The sequence below is a fragment of the Schistocerca serialis genome, chromosome 8 (assembly GCF_023864345.2).
Source record: "Schistocerca serialis cubense isolate TAMUIC-IGC-003099 chromosome 8, iqSchSeri2.2, whole genome shotgun sequence".
NCBI classification, from domain to species: Eukaryota; Metazoa; Arthropoda; class Insecta; order Orthoptera; family Acrididae; genus Schistocerca; species Schistocerca serialis.
In genome coordinates, this window is record NC_064645.1 from 471,714,664 (window position 1) to 471,738,502 (window position 23,839).

At 35.4% G+C, this 23,839-nt stretch overlaps 1 protein-coding gene across 3 annotated transcripts in view; it reads left to right on the plus strand.

Moving 5' to 3' along the window:
- LOC126416096 (A disintegrin and metalloproteinase with thrombospondin motifs 1) overlaps positions 1–23,839 on the plus strand; it is a 498,682-nt gene that overhangs the window by 444,512 nt on the left and 30,331 nt on the right. For 2 of the 3 annotated variants that reach the window (XM_050083591.1, XM_050083594.1), the window contains exons 10-12: positions 3,562–3,617; positions 12,416–12,542; positions 20,866–21,030. In XM_050083591.1, the coding sequence (XP_049939548.1) occupies positions 3,562–3,617; positions 12,416–12,542; positions 20,866–21,030 (348 nt within the window). Of the gene's footprint in view, positions 1–3,071; positions 3,125–3,561; positions 3,618–12,415; positions 12,543–20,865; positions 21,031–23,839 lie in introns of all 3 variants that reach the window. The other variant, XM_050083593.1, reaches the window with a different exon arrangement.

Sequence of the window (23,839 nt, forward strand, 5' to 3'; positions counted from 1 at the left end):
TTATTTGCACATGTTATTAAAAAGAAAACTGTTATGTAATTAAAACACTCATTATTGCTTAAAAAGTGCACCACCTGATGCATGTAATAAAATATGGAATATTTTTCAACTGCTTTAGAAGCTTACAACACAAACTTTTCAGATTGTAATTATCAAGGAAATTTCTATTGAACAAAATTCATACACAGCTTTCTCTGTGCACTGCATGTAAAATCACTGCAGCTAATAGTGCACTGAATTGTGGTTTAACAATGAAAAATTTAAATGTAAAAATTTAAATCAAGAAAAAGTCTTTGGTCACTTCAATTACTGTTAAGTTGCAATTACAACTTTTAATGTCATCTGTGGTCAAGCTCATGGTAGCCAGTGTGCTAAGCACATTCACAGCTTTATGATAAAATTTAGATGGCAAACTTAGCTGGGCACTGGTGTCAGTCAAGTAATGCTTTAAAAATCTGCATGTTTCAACTGCAACAAATAATCTGTTGCATTAAAGTGGTGCAAAATGGCAATACAAGCAGTCCGTCTGGCTTGTAATAGATATTAGCTCTAGAAACAATTCTGTAAAGTACAATCAGTAACCCCCTTGGCTGCATCAGCGGACCTGACAACTATTTAATTATCACTTATGATCCACTTATTTGCAGTAATTTTAAATGAAAACTACACAAGAAAAGTAAATAACAAAAAATTGGTAAATGGTTACTTACCCTTTTTAAACCAGTTTAAAAGTGGGTACAAAGAGCACCATCCCAGCAATCTCAAAGCCTGTATTACACCTGCAGTTCCTGTTTTTCCATTTATTCAGTATTTTGCATCTTGAGAGAGATTATTCTGCTACATGGAGAATTAGCAACACTGAGAAAAAATATAGCATAAAAGGCTACTTCAGGCTGACCGTTAAACTAATCAACAGTATTTCCTCACAAGTAGCAAGATTTATGCTGTATGTAGGATGAAGACCAAGACAGGAAAGTGAAAGCAGCTGGCAGTGTTTCCATGATGAAACATGTGTGCCCATATTAATGCACTGGCTACCAATAGCTACAGAAAGTGATCAGAATTTCATATAAGTTCCAGCACCATTTTTGTCCTTCAATAAACGCTTCATATTACTGCACACTTGTTCAAGGGTGAAAATTTTCATTCAGAGTCATTCAGTGCTGGGAACATTGCATGATATATCAATATTGGCCTTGTTCCTTCATTGAAATTATTTCTTACATTTCCATTTTGCACACGATATTCATGATAACATATAGATAAACTGTACAACAAATATGACAATCCACATGTAACAAATACACTCATGTTCAGAAAAAACAGGACACCTTGAATGACTAGAAATAGAACATTCATATTCACAGGACATGTACATTAGTATATTCTGCAGAAGCGATTAGCATTTGAACCATGCTGGCTTGCAGGTTCAGGGGCAACATCAATATCGTGGTGCAACACCACCTACTGGTAAAATGTGCTTGCATCCCTCATTGTTGCTATAAATCAAAGACAATGGATCAGTGTGACTTGAGAAGATGTGCAGGATGATATGTGTGAACTGTACCATCAAATCAGTGAGTTTGAAAGAGGGCGCATTATTGGCATGAGAGAATGAGAGACATCCATCCCAGAAATTGTTACTTGTGTGGGATGAAGTGTGTCAGCAGTGTGACGGGGATGCACCAAATGGTTCATGCAAAGCCCTAGAACACAATGAAATGGGTCTGGTTGCACCATCCAGGCCATCCCCTGAGAAGATCAACACCCCATCCAAATAACATTGCAGGACAGATCTGTATCGTCCTCAGTTTTGGCACTACATTGAAATAGTGTAACACAGTGTTCACTTTTTTCAGGGGTGATAGTCTGTCACTGTTTATTATGGCATGGGTTACATGTGTATCGCCCAGTTCTCCACCTACCTTTGACGAATGTCAGAAACATGCTAGACATCAATGGTATGGACCAACATCTCTGAGGACAGGAGTGGCATCAGGTAGTTTTCTCAGATGAATCCAGGTTCTGTTCATTTGAAAATGATGGCTGCATTTTGGTTCACCTCAGACAGGGGGAGCGGCATCACGACGACTGCATTCGCACAAGACATACAGTGCCAACTCAAGGCCTTATGGTGTGGGGTGCTATTGGGTACAACCACAAATCATGGTTGGTGCGTGTCCAGGGTAGTGTGACCAGTGAGACCTATGTGAATGACATCTTGTGACCCATAGCCATACCCTTTCTGCCCAACACCCCAGACATCATTTTCCAGCAAGGCAATGCATGACCACATGTTGCTGCACAAGCACGTGCCTTCTTGGTGCCACAGGATGTCAGCCTTTTTCCCTGGCCTGCCAATCAAAAATGTGTGTTATATGGTGAAATGATGAGTGCAGTGCTGTGACCCAATGCCCACAACCACGGATGAACTTTGGAACCAAGTGAATGCAGCATGAATGGCTATATCACTGGACAATGTTTGTGCTTTATACACGTCAGTGCCATCATGGCAGACCCTGTACCTACTAGGCAACAGGACACATGCTGAACTGAGCTGACTGAAATGCTAATCATTTCTGCAGAACATACTAAAGTACATGTCCTGTATATATGAATGTGCATCACTAGTCATTCAAGATGTTCTGTTTTTTCTGAATGTGAGTGTATGTTAGTAAGACATGTATGAAGAAATTGAAGTCAGGCAACATCATAACTGGTATACAACAATCTGTATTCAGAATTGAAAAAAATAGAGAAAGAAAACATAGTAAAATAGGAAATAAAATGAAAGTAACGACTTCTTATAGGAAGCTTAAATAACTATTTTGCATCACTGAATAGAAGCGAAATAAAGCTTCAGTCATACACACAAAATACTTAAAGTTCTACATGATTTCACAAAAATTTTATTTCATCTCCTCATTATAGAATTCTAAAATTGGCTGTAAATGTAGCAGTTGATCATCACCTTCAAGAATAAACTATCTGAATTCTGAAGTACTTTATTAAAAATTATTGTTGTTCATTAAATGTTCAATTTGTTCTGTAACATATTCCTTGCTCTGTAGGTATGATATGTGTCGACGGAGGAAAGGAGGACGTTGTACCAAAGGAACAGCCGGTACGTGATTGTCATTCAGCGTCCTCCAGAAACATCTTTTGTATATAGCTTCATAGTATGTCTGTACAAAATGTGAAGGGAAGCAGATGGTGATGGGATATGATTATGAGAGCAAGTAATTGCTGTTTTCAATGTTCATTTGACTGTTTCTCTTTTTTTTTTAATCTGTGTATCTCCATTTTAACATGCTGTGGTGTTTGGTTGTAATGTGTACAGCTGGTGGTTCCATTCTGGATTTGCAGAAAATTTCTTATAACAAGCAAATTAGGCAAGACATTGTAACAAGCTACATTTAGAAAGTCACAGTAATCTTTTGCTCACCCTCACATATGTTTAATATCTTTGTGACTGTGTTATTTCTAAAGATGTTTTGTCCTCTGAATGAATTTAAAAAACTGTTTATATTTTAGACAATTTCACTTTTATTATAATTACAGATTAGACATGTGCAGGAGACAATTTGCTAATGACGTGTGCAACAGAGGTACCGCAGGTAGGTTTGAGTGACTGACCTTAATACAATCAAGATTTCACTTTGCATGGCTAGTCTTCTGTAAACAAAATGGTGATGATGCAGAGCACATATATATCATATTTGCTATTTCATTAATTATGAGTAACTTATAAAAAATGTAATATCTTACTTTCAGAACAAATTTACAAAAGTAAACTGTAATTCATTATTAATGCATATAAATGGAATCTGTTATAAGATAGCTACAAAACTTCAAGTAACTGCCAAAGTGACAGATAATGAAACTTTTTGCCACTGCTGTCACTTCTTTTTAGCTTGCAGCCTGAGAATATAATGTCTGTATGTGCAAAAAATGTGCTGTGCTATCACCACCATTTGTATTCCCCGAGACAAACAACAGAAGACTAAATAATTTAACAATAAATCATTAAAAATGTAAAATTTCAATAAATAAGACTGTAAAATACCTTGGGCCTAAAATTTATTTTGACATTTCCACACTGAAACTTTCTTCACATCTGAACACTTAACAATATTTCTTCTTCAAAGAAAGAACCAAAATTATGTAGAAAGTAATTAAAAGACAAAGACATTGTATCATAATGAAAAGTGATGGCAGATCTCCTTCTACAAATTTTAATACCCAAAATGAGCATGGAAAATACCCATGAAAATCTCTTCAGAAGACTTATACAATTGTATTGTGCTAATAGTAACTAAATTTTTGCTGTACCTCATTGAAAAAAAATAGAGAGAGACTGAAGAAACTTGTAACACAACATGTCTGAAAGGAAGTGTGAACTAGCAACCATTATATATTGATCAGAATATTTTTAACTGTTGAATAATCCCTGGAAAAATTCGAATCTACCATAGCTGTTTCCTATCACATTCACCTTTTACTAAGCCCCAGTAAATGTTTTCACAAATTTGTATGTGATTAATATCTCATCACTCCTCATATCTAACCTGGTTATTAAGTTAGAAGCTCATGACCTGCAGAAAGACAGTAATTTTAACCTGCTCATCAGCTAGAATGCCATTCAGGATTAAATAATGCAGTAATATTTCTTGTATTGGAAAGTATCTGAAATAATCAAATGTGAACAAGGCCCTGGAAGAATGTTGTACATGTTTTTCAATATCTGTGGAAAGTTCTGATTGAGAATTACGAATTACTGAAAGGCAGGAGCGCTGTGTCATTGATAAGTACACAGACAAAGGGTACAGAGCGTTGAGAGGTTTCAGAATGAACTTCCCTTTTCAAGCTTGTAGAAAAACAAGCTTGAAAAAGGAAGTTCATTCTGAAAGCTAGCAGAGCTCTGCACCTTTTGTTTGTGTACCTACTGACAACGCAGTGCTTCTGCCATTCAGTGGGTCATCTCTTTTATTCCTAAATAATTAGTGCAAGTTTTTCAGTTATCCAGAAATTAGAGCCCACGTATTCTCTGCACCAATAGTCATGAAAACTGCAACACCACAATTACAAAGGAAATTTCCAATTTATGTATCCAGGGAAGATGCTAATACCACTAGAAATGTGGGAACCAATACAGTGCTGCCTGAATTGCTGGATGATTTGTTGAAGCTGAGGACTGTTAATGGTATGGGTAATTGTAAGCCACCTGTAAAAAATCTTTACAACTCACTGACACCATAGAGCATGGAAGGAAACTGCTAAATTTGAAACACTTATAAACAGTGGACTGGAGGATGTGTTGAGATCATTACTGTGCAGCTGGGCCATGGGAACCATGAACTGTGTCATCCTCTACCAACTGTGTTATTGGATGCCACTGTGGAGTAGCATTTGATTAGCACATCACTCTCCTAGCTGTTATTGTAAACTTATCCAAACTGAAACTTCTGTTTCTCCTCCACGTAGCTCCTCAATTGTTCTTTGGGTGAGGAGTGCATCCCATTCCAGGCTGCCAGGCATACAGCTGATCAACTAATACTATGAGATGATCTAATGAGCTACCAATATTCTTTTGTGCATCTCATTCCTCAAGGACCTGCCATCACTTTTCTGCATGATTAACTCACCTTCCAATTTTTCTGTCAGTTTCATTTAATATATGGGATGTATTCTTGCACTGCCTTGACAAATCACAATATGCATTTACATAGGAAAGAACACTGCCCTTTCTTATGGAAGACCTCTTCATTTCTTCTCTTTCACGCTGTGCAACATAATCATCACTCTAATGCAACAAAACATATTTTAAAAAATTTCATGCTGTTAAAATGTATGTTCAAATAGAAATAGTTTTTAAAGCAAATGAATTTAAAGATGAGCATTACTGTCAAAAACTGGAAGTAGTGAAATGTTCCAGCTACTTCAGTGGCAATTCATCACATCATTACTGGTACTGAGAGGGGTCACAAAATTCTGACTACAAAGGAGTTCCATTGGCTGTTTGAGGAGTAGCAAAAATCATCCAAATATTTTTTTGGTCATGAAACAAAAGTGACAATGCTGAAAAGTGTAAAAATACTAATTACACATCAAGTGGAGTTAATCATTCAGTAAACTTTTGCATTTGTTAAACTGACTGCAGTTCCTGCTTCACAAAATTTGGGCCAAGAGATAAATTGTATGTATTTGTGATTTTTGCTCCCATGAGTAACAGACATTCTAACTTTAAGGAAAGAAAGGTAGAATGATTGTGTCCATTTCATACTGAAAACGTTTTCCCTTCCCAAGAGAAAAAAACCCATGATAATTCTTAACCAACACATGGACAGAGAATGTATTACAGACTACTGACTGACTTAGATTTGTTTATCAGTTATTAAATTACTGTAATTTCTCATTTTTATTTGTTCACACATGGCATGAGGACATTAAGTATAAGGTAAGATTCACTTTTTCTACTGTCAACTAAATTGTTAATAGAAAAATAAAAACAGATAAAACAACCACACCCATGCAAATAATGATCATTGTCTAAATGATGTAACTGCTGATTGTTAAGAAATCTGGAGCAATTTTACTTTCCAAGAAGCCAGGGAAAATGTCAGGAAAGTAAAGATGTTCAAGTTTGGATATGGAAACTTATAATGTGTTCTTTATGATCAATAGAAAGCAGATGGTTTCATTTAATTCAATGATGTATCCTGTGTGGATTCATATCACTTTTCCACAGAGTTATCTTTCTTTTTCTCTTTAGTAAAAGAAAAGAAAATTCTGATCATGTCTTTTGAGCTGATTGCAACTATTTTTTATGGGTGTGACAGTTTTGTCTGGTTTCATTTCTTACTGATACTCCAGGACTTTTTAAAAAATATTTAACATATTAAAATGGCTTTCTTAAATGCTATTGTGGAAATAAAAGTTGTGTTTAACCTTGCATGATGTTGTCTTCTTGTTTGCATCATTATTTAATAAACATTCCAAACAAATTATTCAAAATATTAATGCAGGAAAAATGCTTATGTAAAATGTGAATAACGAGTAATACTACCTCCAAAGTCCATGTGATTGCGCTGCAGACATGATGTGTTACACCATTACTGCTGACTTATGTCCCTTACATCAATAGGTCAGAGATAATGCTGTCCTAACACCATCAACTTACATGCTTGTTCAACTGAATAACTGAACTTGCCTCCATGTTACTCTCAGAATTAGTGTCTAGGTAAACACGCGCAAGCTTTATTCAAGGATGGCTTTTTTTTTTCCTTTGAATTCAGTAAGTAATAGTTTGTACAAGGAAAAAGCCTATTTTTCCCATAATTGTCGAAGGAAAAATCCCATAATTTTTCCAACATATTTAGATAATCTGCACGGTACACATCTGTAGTTCTTGTCTTCTTTTATTTATTATCTATAATTAATTTGTGTATGTATGCTGCTCCCTTCACAGATAACTAACATTAATTTTGAGACTATATAAACTTTCCCCAACATATTAATTGATTTTTTTTTTTCGGGTCTTCAACTGGGTCACGCAATCACTTTGGATCAAGGGCCAGCAGCAACAATTTTTTTCACAGGCACTTTGATTCTCTGTGGTGTATGAAACGGCTGTCATTCACAGTAGGATCCACATAAAATTGTTCTCTCAGTCAGGTACACTTTTACACTTTGAGCATGTTATTGACTTTACCCAGTGTACACAGCAACAAATACACATCCACATACACCTGTACCAGGTTCCATATGTTCTGTCTGCCACATACTGTACCACAATTAAATTAAATAATTATTAAAATAAAAAACTTTTTAATATAACACATTTAAAAAAACAGACTAAAAATATAAAATAATTTCTCCTAACATCAGTCAGATTCCTAACCGATTACAGATCGTCCTGAAAATTTATTCATGAGAATTTTTAATAGCTATGACAGTATTTGTACAGTTTAAAATGAAAACTGTGGGGTGCATGCAATAGATAATAGTAAGTAGTGTTAAAAGAGTAGCTATTGTTGAGAAAATCGCGTAACAGTTCATACCATTTGCAGTGCAATAAAATGGTTAGTGACTTAGATCAATTATCTATTGCTTAGATCAGTTATCTGTTGCATTCAACCAATGTTTTTTGTTTAAAATGTTACAATTATCATCATAATTATTAAAAAATCCACACGTGCAAATTTTCAGGACTGTCTGTGTCGTGTTAGGAATCTGTATGGGGCTAGGAGAAATTATTTTATACTTTTTAGTCCATTTGAAAAAGTGTTGGATCATAAAGGTTTTTTATTTAAATAATTATTTTCTGCTTTTTAGTCTAGTGTGCGTGAGAAATTATTCAACCTATTTCAAACATTTTGATAAGATAACAACACAGACATGTGGCAAATTTCAGGTTTATTGCTGTTTCCCTTTACCTGAGTCAGCCAGTATATTACTTCCTCCTATGTATATCTTGTGAAAAGACAGTGAAGGTAAAAATTAAAGAGATTTGAGTTCACACAGAGGCTTATCAGCAACCCTTCTTACCGTGATACATTCGCAAGCGGAACAGGGAGAGCGGGAAGTGAGAATGGTACACAGAGTACTCTCGGCCACACAGACAAGGAAATGAGTTAATATTTCATTATCATTCTCTTCTAAGCTATGTTGAAAGTCTAAAGTCTCTAACTCATTGGGAAGTTAGTTTAAAATTGACTGTAAAATTTGTACCGAACAGACAGAGAGACAAGAAAGTGACCTAATAAAAATGAGTTAAAACATTTCCCATTCCCAAATTCTGACCAAGGCTTGTGGGAGGTTTCCCTTACTAGAACAGCCCACTTTACCTTCAGCGATAGGGTACGAAAACTAATTAAAAAAATTTAAAATGGAGGAAACAGTTCTGTCGAGATGTAGCAAACAGTGTTCTCACTTCAAGATGGTGACAGCCAGGTGGATCTCTGAAATATTATGCCAATTTGACTGAATGATGCAGCTGCAGACCTGACAAGAATTACATTAATTTTGTTTTGCATGTTTCACATCATAAATTTGAACCGATTTGTCCCATTGCAATTCATTAGCACTATTCTTATGTGGCTCATAAAATACGTAAGTTACTGTGAGACTTTAACTGCAGTAGAATGCTGGGAGTTCTTGGCCTTACTATAATAACAAAGTATCCAACAGAAATCCTTCATGAAAGACAAAATAGAAGTTGTATTATATTTAAGCTAGTTTAATGAAGTACCCATATTGCGTAGACAGTATTATCAGTCAGGCACTGAGGCTACTATTAAGAAAATAGTGGCAAGCTATGGATTTCCAACAAAATAAGTAAAATATATAGAAATGATAAAGAAATGTAAGAAAATGAAGTTAACCTGTACCTGCCTAACATTTGGTTTTGTTTTTAGTAGACTTTCAGTACCCAGACATGGAGAGGGGCAAGGGGGTGGGGGTGGGGGGGGGTGGGGGGGGGGGAGAAAAGCTGCTTAAAATGTTGTAAATTGCTTCCTCATATGAGGAAAAGTTGAAGTGAATTATCAGACTAAAAGCATTGGACATGGACATACGAGTGATTTAAGGAGTAAAGATAATAACTCTTCAAATAATTATCCAGGGTGACTATATCAAACCGAGGATTGGGGAAGGGTTGCTGACAGTTGGTAGGGAGAGGTAGCAGGTGGTGAGCTTGTATTGGCCACAAGTAGGTGGTGTGGCGTGCAGTGCACAGTGACACAGAGAAGTAGATTGGCTAAAGAAGATTGAACAGCAGAAAAAGGAGCCTGTGGAGAAAGATGTGTGGGTGCAGATGTGTTAAGTCAGGTTGATGGGACAAGGATGAATGTGGTTGTGAGGCAGGGGAAAGTGGAGACTGACCCCATGAGTATTATGCAATTGAAGGAAGTGTTTGTTGCAAGGACTATTTCCATCTAGGTAAATCAGAGAAGCTGGTGTTTGGGATAAGAATCTAGATGGCAAGGATTGTGAAGGAGGCCAGTCAAACTGAACATTTTGCACTCAGCAACATGTTTTGCTATTGGATGATCAACTCTACTCTTGAGTGTTAAAAAAAAAAAATAATAATAATAATAATAATAAAGTTTTCAGTTCGTAGCATCATGAGCACTATGTGCTTGCCAGAAAGAGAAATAAATAACTAAATAAACAAGAGTAGAGAATGTGTGCAGAAGAGATGTGCAACAACCTGAAGCTCATAAACAATTATACAAATTTTGGTTCAAGACCCTCTTGTTTAGGCTACTGACTATTTCATTAAAGTTTCCAGTTTATATTTACCATCATATGGCCACAATTGTTGGTTACTTGTTCTGTTATTGGGGCAAAAATGTGACTGCTGGAAATGAATTATGTTAGTGTATCTTAAGGAATAAATTTACCAATATAGTATAAGTTGTATGTTAGGTAACAAACCAGTGCAAAACATCTGAATTTCGAATGAGAAAATATTGATCAAAAAGCATTTTTCCTTATAAATTCTAAACTAATAAATATATTTTCAAGTAGTTCAGTGAAATTTTATACATTATGTCAATATATGCAAACAAGAAAGTAACCACTAAAGATTTTGGATATTAAAGTTGTGTGGCTTAAATATTAACAATTAACAAAATTTCCATTTAACATATTTTAACAATATAACAAATAATATGCATCTCTCAAGTACTGCCATTCTATTATTGGTTTGTAGTGCAGTTTGTTTTAAAAAACTAACCCTATTTATTTGTTTGACTTGTAATGTGAAAATAAAGGTATCACTTTTCATATGTGTTCAAATCTGCAATTAAACATTGAGATATTAAACCAACAGAAACTGCTATAAAACAAATTACTTTTTCCAGAGGTACTTTTTAGTTGAGATAAAGATATTCTCTATGATCTGTCGATAAGAAAGTTTTGTATATAATACTTCAGAACAGCTACAGAATTTCAATAAACAATTTTAGGAATGAGTATAGGTGTGTAGTTTACATGCAGAGTTACAAACAGTGAACAGAATATCATGAACATACTCAGTGGCTCATGCAGATACTGAATGTAGCAGTTTTTCTTCAAAAGCTGAGGCTACAAAAAACAATGGACAGGGTGAGGGCAGTATGCAAAATCAAGATGAATAGAATATAAATGCAAAATGTCTTAATGAATTTCTTAGAGAAAAGTTCTTACAAAACTGGTTAAGTGAAAGACTGATGATGGAAGATAGAAAGTAAAGATAAAAAAAGATTTGTGTCTCTTATTGACATTATGATACGCTTACCTTTCAAAAATTTTTATTTGCAGTTCCTTCTTTAGTAGAATGATATTTTCACAGCTAAAGTCAAAATTATCTACACTTTCAGCTTTTACTTCAAACTCATTATTAATATGGCAACAAAGATTTTCCCAGCATTGATGTTAATTGAGGGAAGTATCTTGCACAACACTCTGTAACCCTTACTATGATAATACGACATCATAAATGTGGCATAATTCTCCAAATTTTTTCAGAATTTCTCCAACTTGTCATATGTTTTCATATATGATGTCTTACCAAAATGCTCTTACAAATCAGGTTTCTATCCACATCTTCCTCCACTTTAAGCTACCCATATTTATTGTTTATTGTATTTCAATTTTTTCTTATTACATTTTTTAAATTCATCATATTGTTATTGTTACATTTATACAGTATTTATTACATCTCTTTTACTGCAAGCAATTAATTACAGAAAAATGCTTTCCAGAGAGAGCAACATTTTTCTCTGTTTAATAAGTTTATGTGCCATCGCAGTTGCAAATCTATTGTAAAATAGCCTGATTCAGTGTATACAACCATTTTCAGTTCTGAGTTCATCACAAACAATCAGTTATATATACACTACATACTCAAATTCATTTTTTATTTCATCTACCTTCTTTCTATGTACTGATATTAAAAAAGATATGATCATATGGATAAGACACCTGCGACTTGGATACAACGTAACATGTGCCACTGTTATACTCTCCTCCTTGTTACCTGCATTATGTTGGTCCATTGATTTTCATCGTTTATTTCAGACACACACCAATGTAAATCATAAGACAATCTCTTTCTGCCATACAATATTAAAAATGATTTCATTATTCCACAGGCATAATCAAGTATGTGTATATTATAATCTTTTCATATTTTGAGGGATAAATAGTTACATCACAATAAAAAAAATGAAACCTCATTGATTGTGTTCAGTTCATTCTGCTCACTGCTAATGACTTAATTTGAAAGGAAATTTATTATATTTTGATGATAACGTACTATAGTTAGGTATGAGAGAGTAAGTAAGATTTTAGCTGACACTTTGTGTGTATAACTTAAAATACATCTGAGGACATTTTGCAAGACTTAATTTCATTATTTTACTTTATTTAGGTTTCGCTTATGTTGGTGGTGCTTGTGTTGTGAACAAGAGGCTTGAGAAAGTTAACAGTGTGGCCATTATTGAAGATACCGGTGGCTTCTCAGGAATCATTGTTGGTGCACATGAAGTTGGACACTTGTAAGTACCTAGCATTATCGAAAGGTTGAATAAAGTTAGTTAGTTTCATATTCCGTGAATCTTTGGCACAACAAATCGTAACGATGTGGAACAAGTCATTTTACATACACATCACAACTTAATTTTTAAATATGGCTACATGCTGAATATATATATAAAAGTTTTTTTACATATCTACAGATGTGAGTTGGAAATGAAACTATAAATTTTAAGAAACTGATGAAAACAGAAAGAATTACAACAAGACATATAAGTGCACAAATGAAATGGAATGCTTCGAGGATCAATAAAATTGCAAATCTCAAGCTTAAGTACTTTAAGAGCAGTTACTTTTTAGAACAAAATTTTAAAAAATTCAGGAAGAGGTGCATGTGAAGGGAAGGAAAGTTACTTGAAATCTTGGAGCCACAAACAAGCATTGTTTATACAAATCTGTAACAGCCAAAATTCTAAATTATGTGCTAATAATAGACTGTGTACACTACTTAAGTCAAAAATTTGAGCTAGAGATTAAAAAGTAAATATTCCGATACATTCAGCTCCTCCGTTAGGAAGCCTTTACCCTTGCCTAATTGCATTTCCATGTTCTGTTTTTCCATCTCTGAGGTCCTGGACAATTAATTCTGAAAATATATGCACCCCATTTTTGGTCTGCACTAACATAACCACACATACCCACACAGTTGATTATTCACCTGGACAACTAGTGAATAGTTGTTTGTATTACCAAAATATTGTAATTCTCTGTACCATATTTAATGTTAATACTACAGTATATTATTTAGAATGTGGTGGGGTTATACAAATACAAATGTTTTATTCCACCGTTGAGCAATTAACATTCAGTTGGTGTCGTCAGTGTTAACACAATAATAATAATATAAACTTTGACATAACAAATGTTATTAACTACAATATAATAATCCAAGCTGGATGCAATACATAGTTGTGTAAATGTCAATAACAGCGAGAAGTTTCCTAACAGATCAGTTAAAAGATAAATGAACTACATTGTTCAGTGAATGACAAATAAATAATCAAACAGATAATCAACAATAAATACATGAAATAGATGCACAGTGTGGCATATGTATAGTTTGCAGTTAATTTATAGTTAATTCTCATAAGGAAAGTGGGTCATTTCTCACGTACTCAAGCAACTCTTGAGCAGAGTAAATTACTTTACTTTTCATCCACCTTGAAAGACTAGTTTTAAATTTATTTTCCAGCACTGTGTAGGCATTTTCACGTAATTTGCTGAAGTAGACAGGACCAAGATATTTGTACCTGTTATGTGTCTTTGCAAGTCTAGCATATGGCATATTAATTGTATGTCCACTTCTTATATTATGATCATGAACAGTTCTCCTTAAGTCAAATTTACTCATGTTATCTTTAGTGAAAACAAGGCAGTTGTAAATATACAGACCAGGCACTGTCATTATATTTAGTTTCTTAAAATAATCTCAACATGATTCTTATGAGCCAAGTCCTACTATGCACCTTATGGCTTTCTTTTGCCATTTAAACACTAATTTTAAGCCTACAGAATTGTCCCATAATAGTATTCCACAACTCAGGTGCGAATGGAAGAATGCAAAATATGCATATAACGTAAGTTCTTTACTGACACTGCTCCTCAGCTTATACAGCAGATATATGGCATGTGCGAAGTTGCCACATATCCTCCCTGTGTGAATATCCCAGCTGAGCTTTTGATCTATAGGAAATCCTTGTAATTTTCCTGTTTTGTTATGATGACTGGGAGCATTCAGATTAAATACAATATCTTCAGTTTTACTATCATTCTTCTTCACTACAATTGCCTCAAACCAAGTAGTGTACCTCTCCATTGCCACTGACATGCTGTGTTGCACATTTTCAAGATTGGGCATCACATGTGATGAGTGTTGTGTCATCAGCATATAGCACTGCATCACATGATACAACTGCAGATAAATCATTTATATAAATAATGAAAAGGAAAGGTCCAAGAACAGATCCTTGAGGTGTGCCCTTTACAACTGGGAGACATTCTGACATTTGATTATTTACCTTAACTAAGTGTTTTCTGTTGTCCAAGTACGACTGCCTTAGACACAGAGCATTCTCTCTCACTCCGTAGTGGTAGAGCCTTTTTATGAGAATAATGTGGGAGACCATATCAACACCTTTCCTGAGGTTCAATAGTGTTGCACGGATTATGTCTTTATTGTCAAAACAATTGTATATTTTTGCTACAATACTCTCAACTGCTTTGGCTATAGAGAAGCTGGGTCTGAAACCAAAATATTGACTCATCTGTTTATGCATGCAGTATTCTATTATTTTTGATATTATTGGTATAAATGATGGTTGATAGTTATCTGGAGGTGCTGTATCTCCTTTCGTATGTACTGGTTTAACTACAGAGATTTTTAAACATCCTGGATGATTACCTTCATCAAAAATTTTGTTGATTATGTTAGTCAGTGGCATTACAATTTGATTTCTGATATATTTAATAATATAATTTGAGAGACCATAGTAATCATCTGCTCTAGAATTACTAAGCTTAGCTATTGATTCATTGACCATCTTCTTAGTTACCCAAATCCAGTGAAAGCTGTCTGTTTGATTACTGTTCACTGCCAGCAGCAGTGCCTATACCTTACTTACATTCTCCAGTATGCTGTTATCTGATAGAGGACTGACAAAATTTTCATTTAGAATATGAGATGGAACTGGTGTCTGGTATACTTTATCATCACAGTTAGTTTCTGTTTTAATAATTTCCCATGCAGATTTGCATTTATTCACTGAGTTCAGTATATATGTATCATTTGCTTTGCACTTAGCTGCCTTGATTTCAGACCTGTAAATTTTTTCACTTTCATACACATTTCCTTGTCAGCAATATTGTGCTTGTATCTATCATGTCAGAGTAGCACTAAGATTCGTATTCTACTTAGATGTGGGGTGTACCAGCTTTTTAGATTTTAGAGACAAACTCCCTTTATAGATAGTAATAATAATAATAATTTTATTGTCATTCAGCTGATTACAGCAATAGACAAAGTCAAGAGCATATATTTCTACATAAACTACTATATCGATGTAAATTGGTTTACATAAAATAGGTACACGTTAGAATACAGTATTTTCATCTTCAAAGAATTCATCAATGGTGTAAAATGGATTGTTCAGTAGTAGCTTGTATAATTTAGCTTTAAAGATATTTACAGGCAGTTCTTTAAAGTCAGCACTTAGTCTATTAAACATCCTTAGTCCCAGAACTAGGTAAGAGTTATGTGATTTTGATAATCTATGATATGGTACATCTACAGATGTTCTGTTTCTAGTATTATGGCTATGAATATCACTTCTCAACACAAAATTAGACACATTGTTTCTAATGTACATTAAAACATTGTAGATGAATAAGTTTACTACTGTAAGACACTGCAATTTAATAAACAGAGGTTTACAGTGTTCTGTTTTATCAGAATCCGTTATTATTCTCATTACTTTCTTCTGTAAAAGTAAAATGTCATTTACATGACAGCTACTGCCCCACAGTAAAATTCCATTTCTAATTAGATAAATAACTCTTGAAAGCCTAGCCAATATATTTTTAATGTGTGGTTCCCACGTCAATTTATTGTCAATAGTAACACCTAAAAATTTAACACTTTCTAATTCCTGGTAGTTAGGAATCTCTTTGAGGCTAAAGTAAAGTGTCTGGGTTTTGTTTTCCTTTAGCAAGAAGACATTAGCTTTGAACCATAATGAGGACTGAGCAAGGGTATTTTCGGTCAGTGTTTTCAGTGTACCTAGATCAGAGCTTTTATGTAGAAAAGTTGTGTCATCAGCATACAATATTGTATGAGAATTTATGAATAAGGGCAGGTCATTAATCATTAGTACAAACAGTAAGGGTCCAAGCACCGGCCCTTGAGGCACTCCGTACCTAACATTAACCAAATTTGATTTCTCCCTACCAATGCACACAACTTGTTGACGGTTCTCTAGAAAAGACCTGAACATATTTATACTGTTGTCATCAAAACCATAGTAAACTAGCTTATTCAGCACAGTGTCATGCTCCACACAGTCAAAGGCTCTGCTGAGGTCACAAAATGTAGCCTGGGCATAGTCCCTAGCCTCGAACACATCTAGGACTAATTCTACGAGGGAGTCCATTGCATCTGTTGTGGATTTACCTTTCCTAAATCCAAACTGTTTATCACTAATTATATTTAGTTTACCCAAGTAGGCACTAACTTGCTCATACATAATCGTTTCTAAAATTTTTGAAAAAACTGGGGTTATGGATATAGGTCTGTAACTAGCGGGACAGTTCTTTTCCCCTTTTTTGTATATGGGCACAACTCTAGAAATTTTTAGTATGTCGGGGAACTTACTTTCAACTAGGCATTTGTTAACACAGAAGGTTAAAGGATAAATCACACAATCAATAACTTCTTTCAACAAATTACATGACATATCATAGTAATCAACACTAACTGAAGGTTTGAAATTTTTCACTATTTTTAGGATATTATTTGGGCTCACTTCTGTGAAAGTGAAGGTGCTTGGGGGAAGCTTTTCAAAGCAGCTGTCCATAATACTAAGTGCATTTTCAGGTGGTTTGATTATTGAACTACTAATTTCTTCAATGGACTGAATGCAATATTTATTAAATTCTTCTGGGATAATGGCAATTTCCTCTTTGTGTTTAGTGTGTGCAATGGAGTTTATTACACTCCAGGCCTTCTTGCATTTATTGTTAGATATATCAATGTTTACTATGTTATGCAGTTTCTTTGCTTCATTTATTGCCGTCCTATACTTGCATTTAGCTTTAGCATACAGGTCTTTATACAGTTCTGACTTACTGGTTTTGTACAGACTAGAATACAGCATAACAGCATTTTTCAGTTGCTCTAACTGTGGAGTATACTGTTCCTTCGTTTTCCTTTTCTTGTAATTACTACTAATATTCACTGTACATTTTTTCAGAGGGGTGTTATTTTCAAATACATTTAAAAAGACGGAGAAAAACTGAACAGTGTTGAAACCTATTAAAACATGTGTCCCAACTGAAGTAAGTGAGGGCATGTCTAAACCTATCCATCCTCTCTCTGCTCACTGGTCTAGTAATCATAGTTTTAGATTCTGGTTTGGTGCAGTCTGAAGTTACATTATTAAGACTAAGATATACTGCATAATGGTCTGAGAAAGGGAAACTAATTACATCAGTGGACATACAAGTTCTCTTAATATTTGTAAATATATTGTCTAGACAGGATGAGCCTCTGGTAGGTTTGCAGTTAACACAGTACAGGTTAAATTGTCGAAGCACATTTTTGAGCTCTGTCACAGTTTTTCTGTCCTGCAGGACATCAAAACTTGAATTGATATCCCCTCCAATGACAACATTGTATTTTTTCCATTTCGGTATACATATGTACATTAATAGTTCCTCAAGTTTCTCCAGAAAGATATGGGGGTCACCACTAGGTGGCCTGTACACTACTACTACCATTAGCTTAAGGCTCTCAATTACTAGACCTGACATTTCAAAATGCATTTCATCACAAAGGGTATTGAGATATATCCTGCCACAGTTTGGTGCAAGAGGTATTTTTGCATATATTGCTACCCCACCACGTAAGTGCTGTTTTCTGCAATAGCAACTAAGTGGTGTGTAATCATCCAATACTTTGTAGCCAAGCTCATCCTCTTTACACCAATGTTCACTTAAACATAGAATATCTATCACGTTTTCATTTGAAAATTCGTTGACAATTAAGTTTTTATCTGCCATGCCCTGAATATTGAGGTAGCATATTTTAAACTCTACTTTAGGCATTTCTTTTTTTGCATATTCTCTTAGTTGACATGACCTACTGTTACTGCATGAAAGTTGACCTGCTTGATTTTTAATTATAATTATAACTAATGTAAGTGGTAAAAGTAACTACTAATCATATAGTTTAGGTATTGAGTGGTCCATCCATTATTTGTATCCCACTTAGAATTTTTTCATTATGGTGGTTTTGTGCCAGTTTTCCTATTTCCTAGCGTCATTAAATTTCTCTTGCCCGGCCTTCAGCCGCTTACTGTTCAGTAAATTGCTTAATTATTGTGATAATTACTACCTTTTGCAATTTTCTCATTTTATTGTATTGTGAATTTACATTAGGATGCTATTTTGAGTTTTCATTTAAGATTCTGTTATTTTGTACTTAGAATTTTCAGATTTTCTCCTGTGATAAGCTAATGTACAATTACTCTTACTTGCTCTTACTGAGAACAATTACTTTTGTTGTCTGTATTTCCTGGTCATGGTCACACAGAGAAGAATCCCATAATGCCAAATATAATTGCTGAGGGAACTCACTGAGCTGTATTTTGAAATTGTAAAACGTCATTCCTTGGAAATCTTTATTTTTATCGTCTGGCTGACATAACAGATATTGTGTCAAACAGATTAATCAAAACCTTTCCATCCTTCATAAAAGTATCGTATTGTTGAAAATTAAAAGAGCACATTGTTGGAACAGCTTGCAGTAATTCTCAAATTTTGGATAGTGGCACACGAACTGGGTACTCCAAGTACAATTTTGTGACAACACAATCTGTGTAGAAAAGTGACCATCAGAATCTGTGCAGAAAAGTGGCCATCAGGAACTGGCACAAACACCGTTGCATATGAGAGTAGCAGGCTACACTAATTAAATGAGATAACTTTTTTCTTGTCAGGTTTATACACATGTTCTAGACCAGTTTTATTTTGTACATCTTGCATTTATATTAATATGTAATAAAGTGCGCAACATTACACTATTTTTACACTTAGGGACTATTTGAAATCACTGCAGTGGGATGAAATGTTACTGAAGTTGTCTGTATACTTTTGCAGTGACCTTTATCAAGTCCACACAACAGGTAGTTTCCTGTCCTCCTGGGTTCTAAGTGCCCTGCCCCTCCTTTGCAGCCAACCCCCCCCCTCCCCCACGCCTCCCCAATCTATCATCCTTTCCTCCGAAAGGAAGAAACTGACAGATCCAAAAGATAGAATAGTTTTTTACTACTTTTTTGTCCTTCTATCTCTATTCCTGTAATATAATTTTCTTTATCACATATATGTGAGAAATCTGCATTTATTGTTAAAACTGTCCACCAAGTAATTCATTTTTTCCATTTGGTGCAGTCAGTCAGATGAGGAAGATCTTCAGTCATTTTTGAGTAACACATTCTTATTCCAGTACTTTTCAGCTGGTTTCCTTTCCTTCCATAATTTTTATCTCAGTAACTTTTTTGATACTAACTATTCAACTTCACCTTGATCTGCTACCTCATCCATTATTGCTCTATATTCTTAGCAAGTTATCCTATTACAGAGGGTAATTTCTCATCACAAAGCCCAAGCAGACTCTCACTATCACACTTCACTGGAAATATTTTGTTTGATTTGCAGCCTGACGTGCCTGTTACCATTTCTGACTACTCACAGTCTTTTTAGCAGACAAAGCCAAAATAGAAATTCAAATGCTGTACACTAATCTTTATGGTAAGGAAGGGCTCTGGTAGAATCTTTCTCCTACCACCATTTTTAGAACTTATATTTCACAACCTTAAATGGTTTTAAGGAAAGCTATGCATTTTGTTACTGCATTTTATGTCCCTTCCAGACTAATCACAGAATTTCATAAGATGAATACTGGCAGTCTTACATACTTCCTTCAATGCAACCAATGGTAGTTCTTCTGTCTCTTGAGTTTCTGTCCAAAATTAAATGCTGCATTTTGATTCTCAAAAAAATATCAGTTCATTTGAAAAACTAGCTATGTGAATATATTGTCTTTCATAAGTTTCCAGTTATATCATGTGCATAGTAAAAGTTCTGCTGGCTATCTGTGAGAAAGATTGGCTTGTTCAATACAGCTAATTGTGTTGAACTTGGAATATGTTATTGAATCTGTTCTGCTAGTCTTTTTGTAAATAAGATTGAATTTTACTTTCTTTCATCTACCCAAAACTATTCTCTGTTCATGAGGCATGTACTACACTGTGATTAAATGTGGTTCATTAAAAAATAGAAAATGAGAAAGTTTAAGATTTAACATTTCGTAGCTGATGAGGCCATTAAAGACAGGGTATAAGCAAGAACATGAAAAAAGAGGCCTTTATAACTATATATAACTCATATCTACTGTATATCTTTCTTCATAATTATTAAAATATAAAAAGCAAAATAAGAAATGAAAATAATGCTTCAGACAGTTTTTTGGAGTGCGTATGTAGATAAGTTTCTTTCATATTACGTCATTTGCAGGTTGGGAGCAGTTCACGATGGTTCACCCCCTCCAAGCTACCTTGGTGGCCCTGGAGCAGAGAAGTGCCGATGGGAGGATGGCTACATCATGAGTGACTTGAGACACACTGAAAAAGGATTCCGGTGGTCATCGTGCAGCGTTGCATCTTTTCACCATTTTCTGAAGTGAGTTATTTAGGAACTAGAAACAGCTGAGTCACTCTGTGAATAAAAACTGGAAATCTTTAAAAAAGTGTTTCTGAATACAGCTGCACAAAGCATTTATTTCACTTTACACAGACCACTATCACCTGTCTTTATACTGGCAAAGCATTGAATAGATTAAAAGATAATCAGCAGGCTTACTTTAAAGTTATTTGTTCAGTGCCTTGTAATACGTTGACCAACCAAAATGGAGCCCCACTGTGAATGCTATTCTCAAACACGGGATGAGTTGGTTGACATTAGTAAGCAGCTGGAAATGGCCCTGACTACAATTGACAGCTGCTGCAATTTGGTGTGCTGGAAGAGCTCTAGAGAGTCGTTTACCTGTGATACTTGTACCAGAGGTAACTCAAGTACATTCCTCTCCAGTGGATCCTGTCTCCTCTGCAGAAAGTACTGAATCTGCCCTTACCTGTCCACTTGATTGCGAGTGGCGCATCAATGGTAGATCTAAGCATCCTGTACAGGATGGACGGGGACCAGGGAGGACTCATGGTGTTGTACTGACCCCCATAACCAACAAGTTTGAGGTGCTGTATTTCACTGAAACTCAAACTGAGTCAGTGAGACTCACTTCACCTGTCTTGGGTAAACCTATTTTGACGGGTGTCTGGAGGAGGCAAGTCCAAAAAGGTAGGGGTCTATTAACTGACAGCAGTTCAAATGCATGGTGAATGTTGGTACCTCTTAGGAAAATGCCAGCAAGGGGCAGAAAAGGACACCAGATGCACTCACTGTGTATGCCTGGGGGCCTCATTCAACATGTTGAACGGGCTATTCCAGCAGCCATTGAGGGAACAGGGCGCAACAAACTGCAGATTATGGTGCACATTGGAACACATGATGCCTGTTGTCTTGGCCCTGAATTCATTCTTGGGTCATTACAGTGACAGAGAAGGTTGAGAAGACCAGCTTTGCGTGTGGAGTTTCATCGAAGCTCACAATTTGCAGCATCGTCCCCAGAACTGATCATGGGCCTTTGTTTCTGAGTTGAGTGGAAGGACTGAACCAGAGAATTCAAAAGTTCTGTGACAAGCCAGGCTGCCACTTCCTGGACTTGTGCCATAGTGTTAGAACTGTAGGGTTACCCTAAATAGGTCAGCTGTGCACTACAAATCAGAGGCTGCTACTCAGGTAGCTGACTGCATGTGGGCTGCACACAGAGGTTTTATAGATTAGGCGACTCCTCCAATCCAGATAACAATGGCTGTAGGAAACCCAGAAGTATAAGATAATATTGAAACAAATGCCTCCCACAGGAGAGATTATTAAAATCCTAATGGTAAACTGCCGCAGCATTTGTAACAAACAGCCAGTGCTTGAAGCACTCATGAAAAACAGTGAAGCTCATATAATACTAAGTACAGAAAGCTAGTTGAAAACTGAAATTGATAGCAGTGAGATTTTTGAGGAAAATTTAAGTGTGTATCGAAAGGATAGGCAAATGGAAATTGAGGCAGTGTATATGTCACAGTGCACAAAAAACTCAAACACACCGAGATAGAAATTGAAGCTGCATGTGAGATTGTTTGGGCAAGACTCAGTATCAGGGCTGGGCTGAAAATGATAATTGGATTCGTCCATCACCCACCACACTCTTCTCCTGATGGAGCTGAAAACTTCAGAGAAAACCTCAGTTCACTTTTACACAGTTCACCAATCATACTGTAATCATTAGTGGAGACATTATTCATCCAACAATTAATTGGAAAAATTACTATTTTGTTAGTGGTGGACATGTTAAGACATCTTGTGAAACTTTACTATATGCCATCTCTGAAAACTACCTAGAAGAGATAGTTAGGAATCCTACTCATTATGGAAATATATTAGAACCAATGGCAACAAATAGGCCTGACTTCTTTCAGGATGTCCATATCGAAACTGGTATCAGTGGCCACGATGCAGTTGTGGCAACAATGATTACCAAAGTACAAAGGACAACTAAAACAAGCAGAAAAATATACATGTTCAGTAAACTAGATAAAAAAATCAGTAATGTCTTATCTCAATGAGGAACTTGAACTTTCAGCACAGGTTAGGAGTATGTAGAAGAACTCTGGTTCAAGTTTAAAAGAATAGTTGCCCATGCACTGGATAGACTTGTTCCCAGAAGAACAGTTCATAATGGGAGGGAATCTCCATGGTATACAGTCACTGTAACGAATCTTCTAAAGAAACAGTGATTGCTACACAATAGGTGTAAAACAGAGTGTAGGGGTATAGATAGAGATATGCTGAATGAAAAGCATTTGACTGTCAAGAGAGCAATGCGTAATGGCTTCAGTGACTACCATAGCAGAATATTGTCAAATGATCTTTCACAAAGTCCAAAGAAATTCTGGTCATATGTAAAGGCCCCTACTGGCACCAAAGTAAGTGCCCAGTGCCTAGTGAATGAGATAGGAACTGAAATTGAGGGTAGCAAGCAAAAGCTGAAATGTTTAACTTCATTTTAAAATGTTCCTTTACAATGGAAAACACAGGACAGTTGCCCCAATTTAATCCTCAGACCACTGAAAAGATGAATGAAATACATATTAGTGTCAGTGGTGTTGAGAAACAGCTGAAATCGTCAAAGTTGAACAAATTCTCCAGGCCCTGATGGAATCCCTTTCAGAGTCTATCCTCAATTTGCATCTATGTTAGCCCCTTTTCTAACTAAAATTATTGAAGATCCCTCAAACAAAAAACCATGCCCAGCTCTTGGAAAAAAAGGACAGATCACACCTGTCTACAAGAAGGGTAGTAGGAGTGATCCTCAAAACTA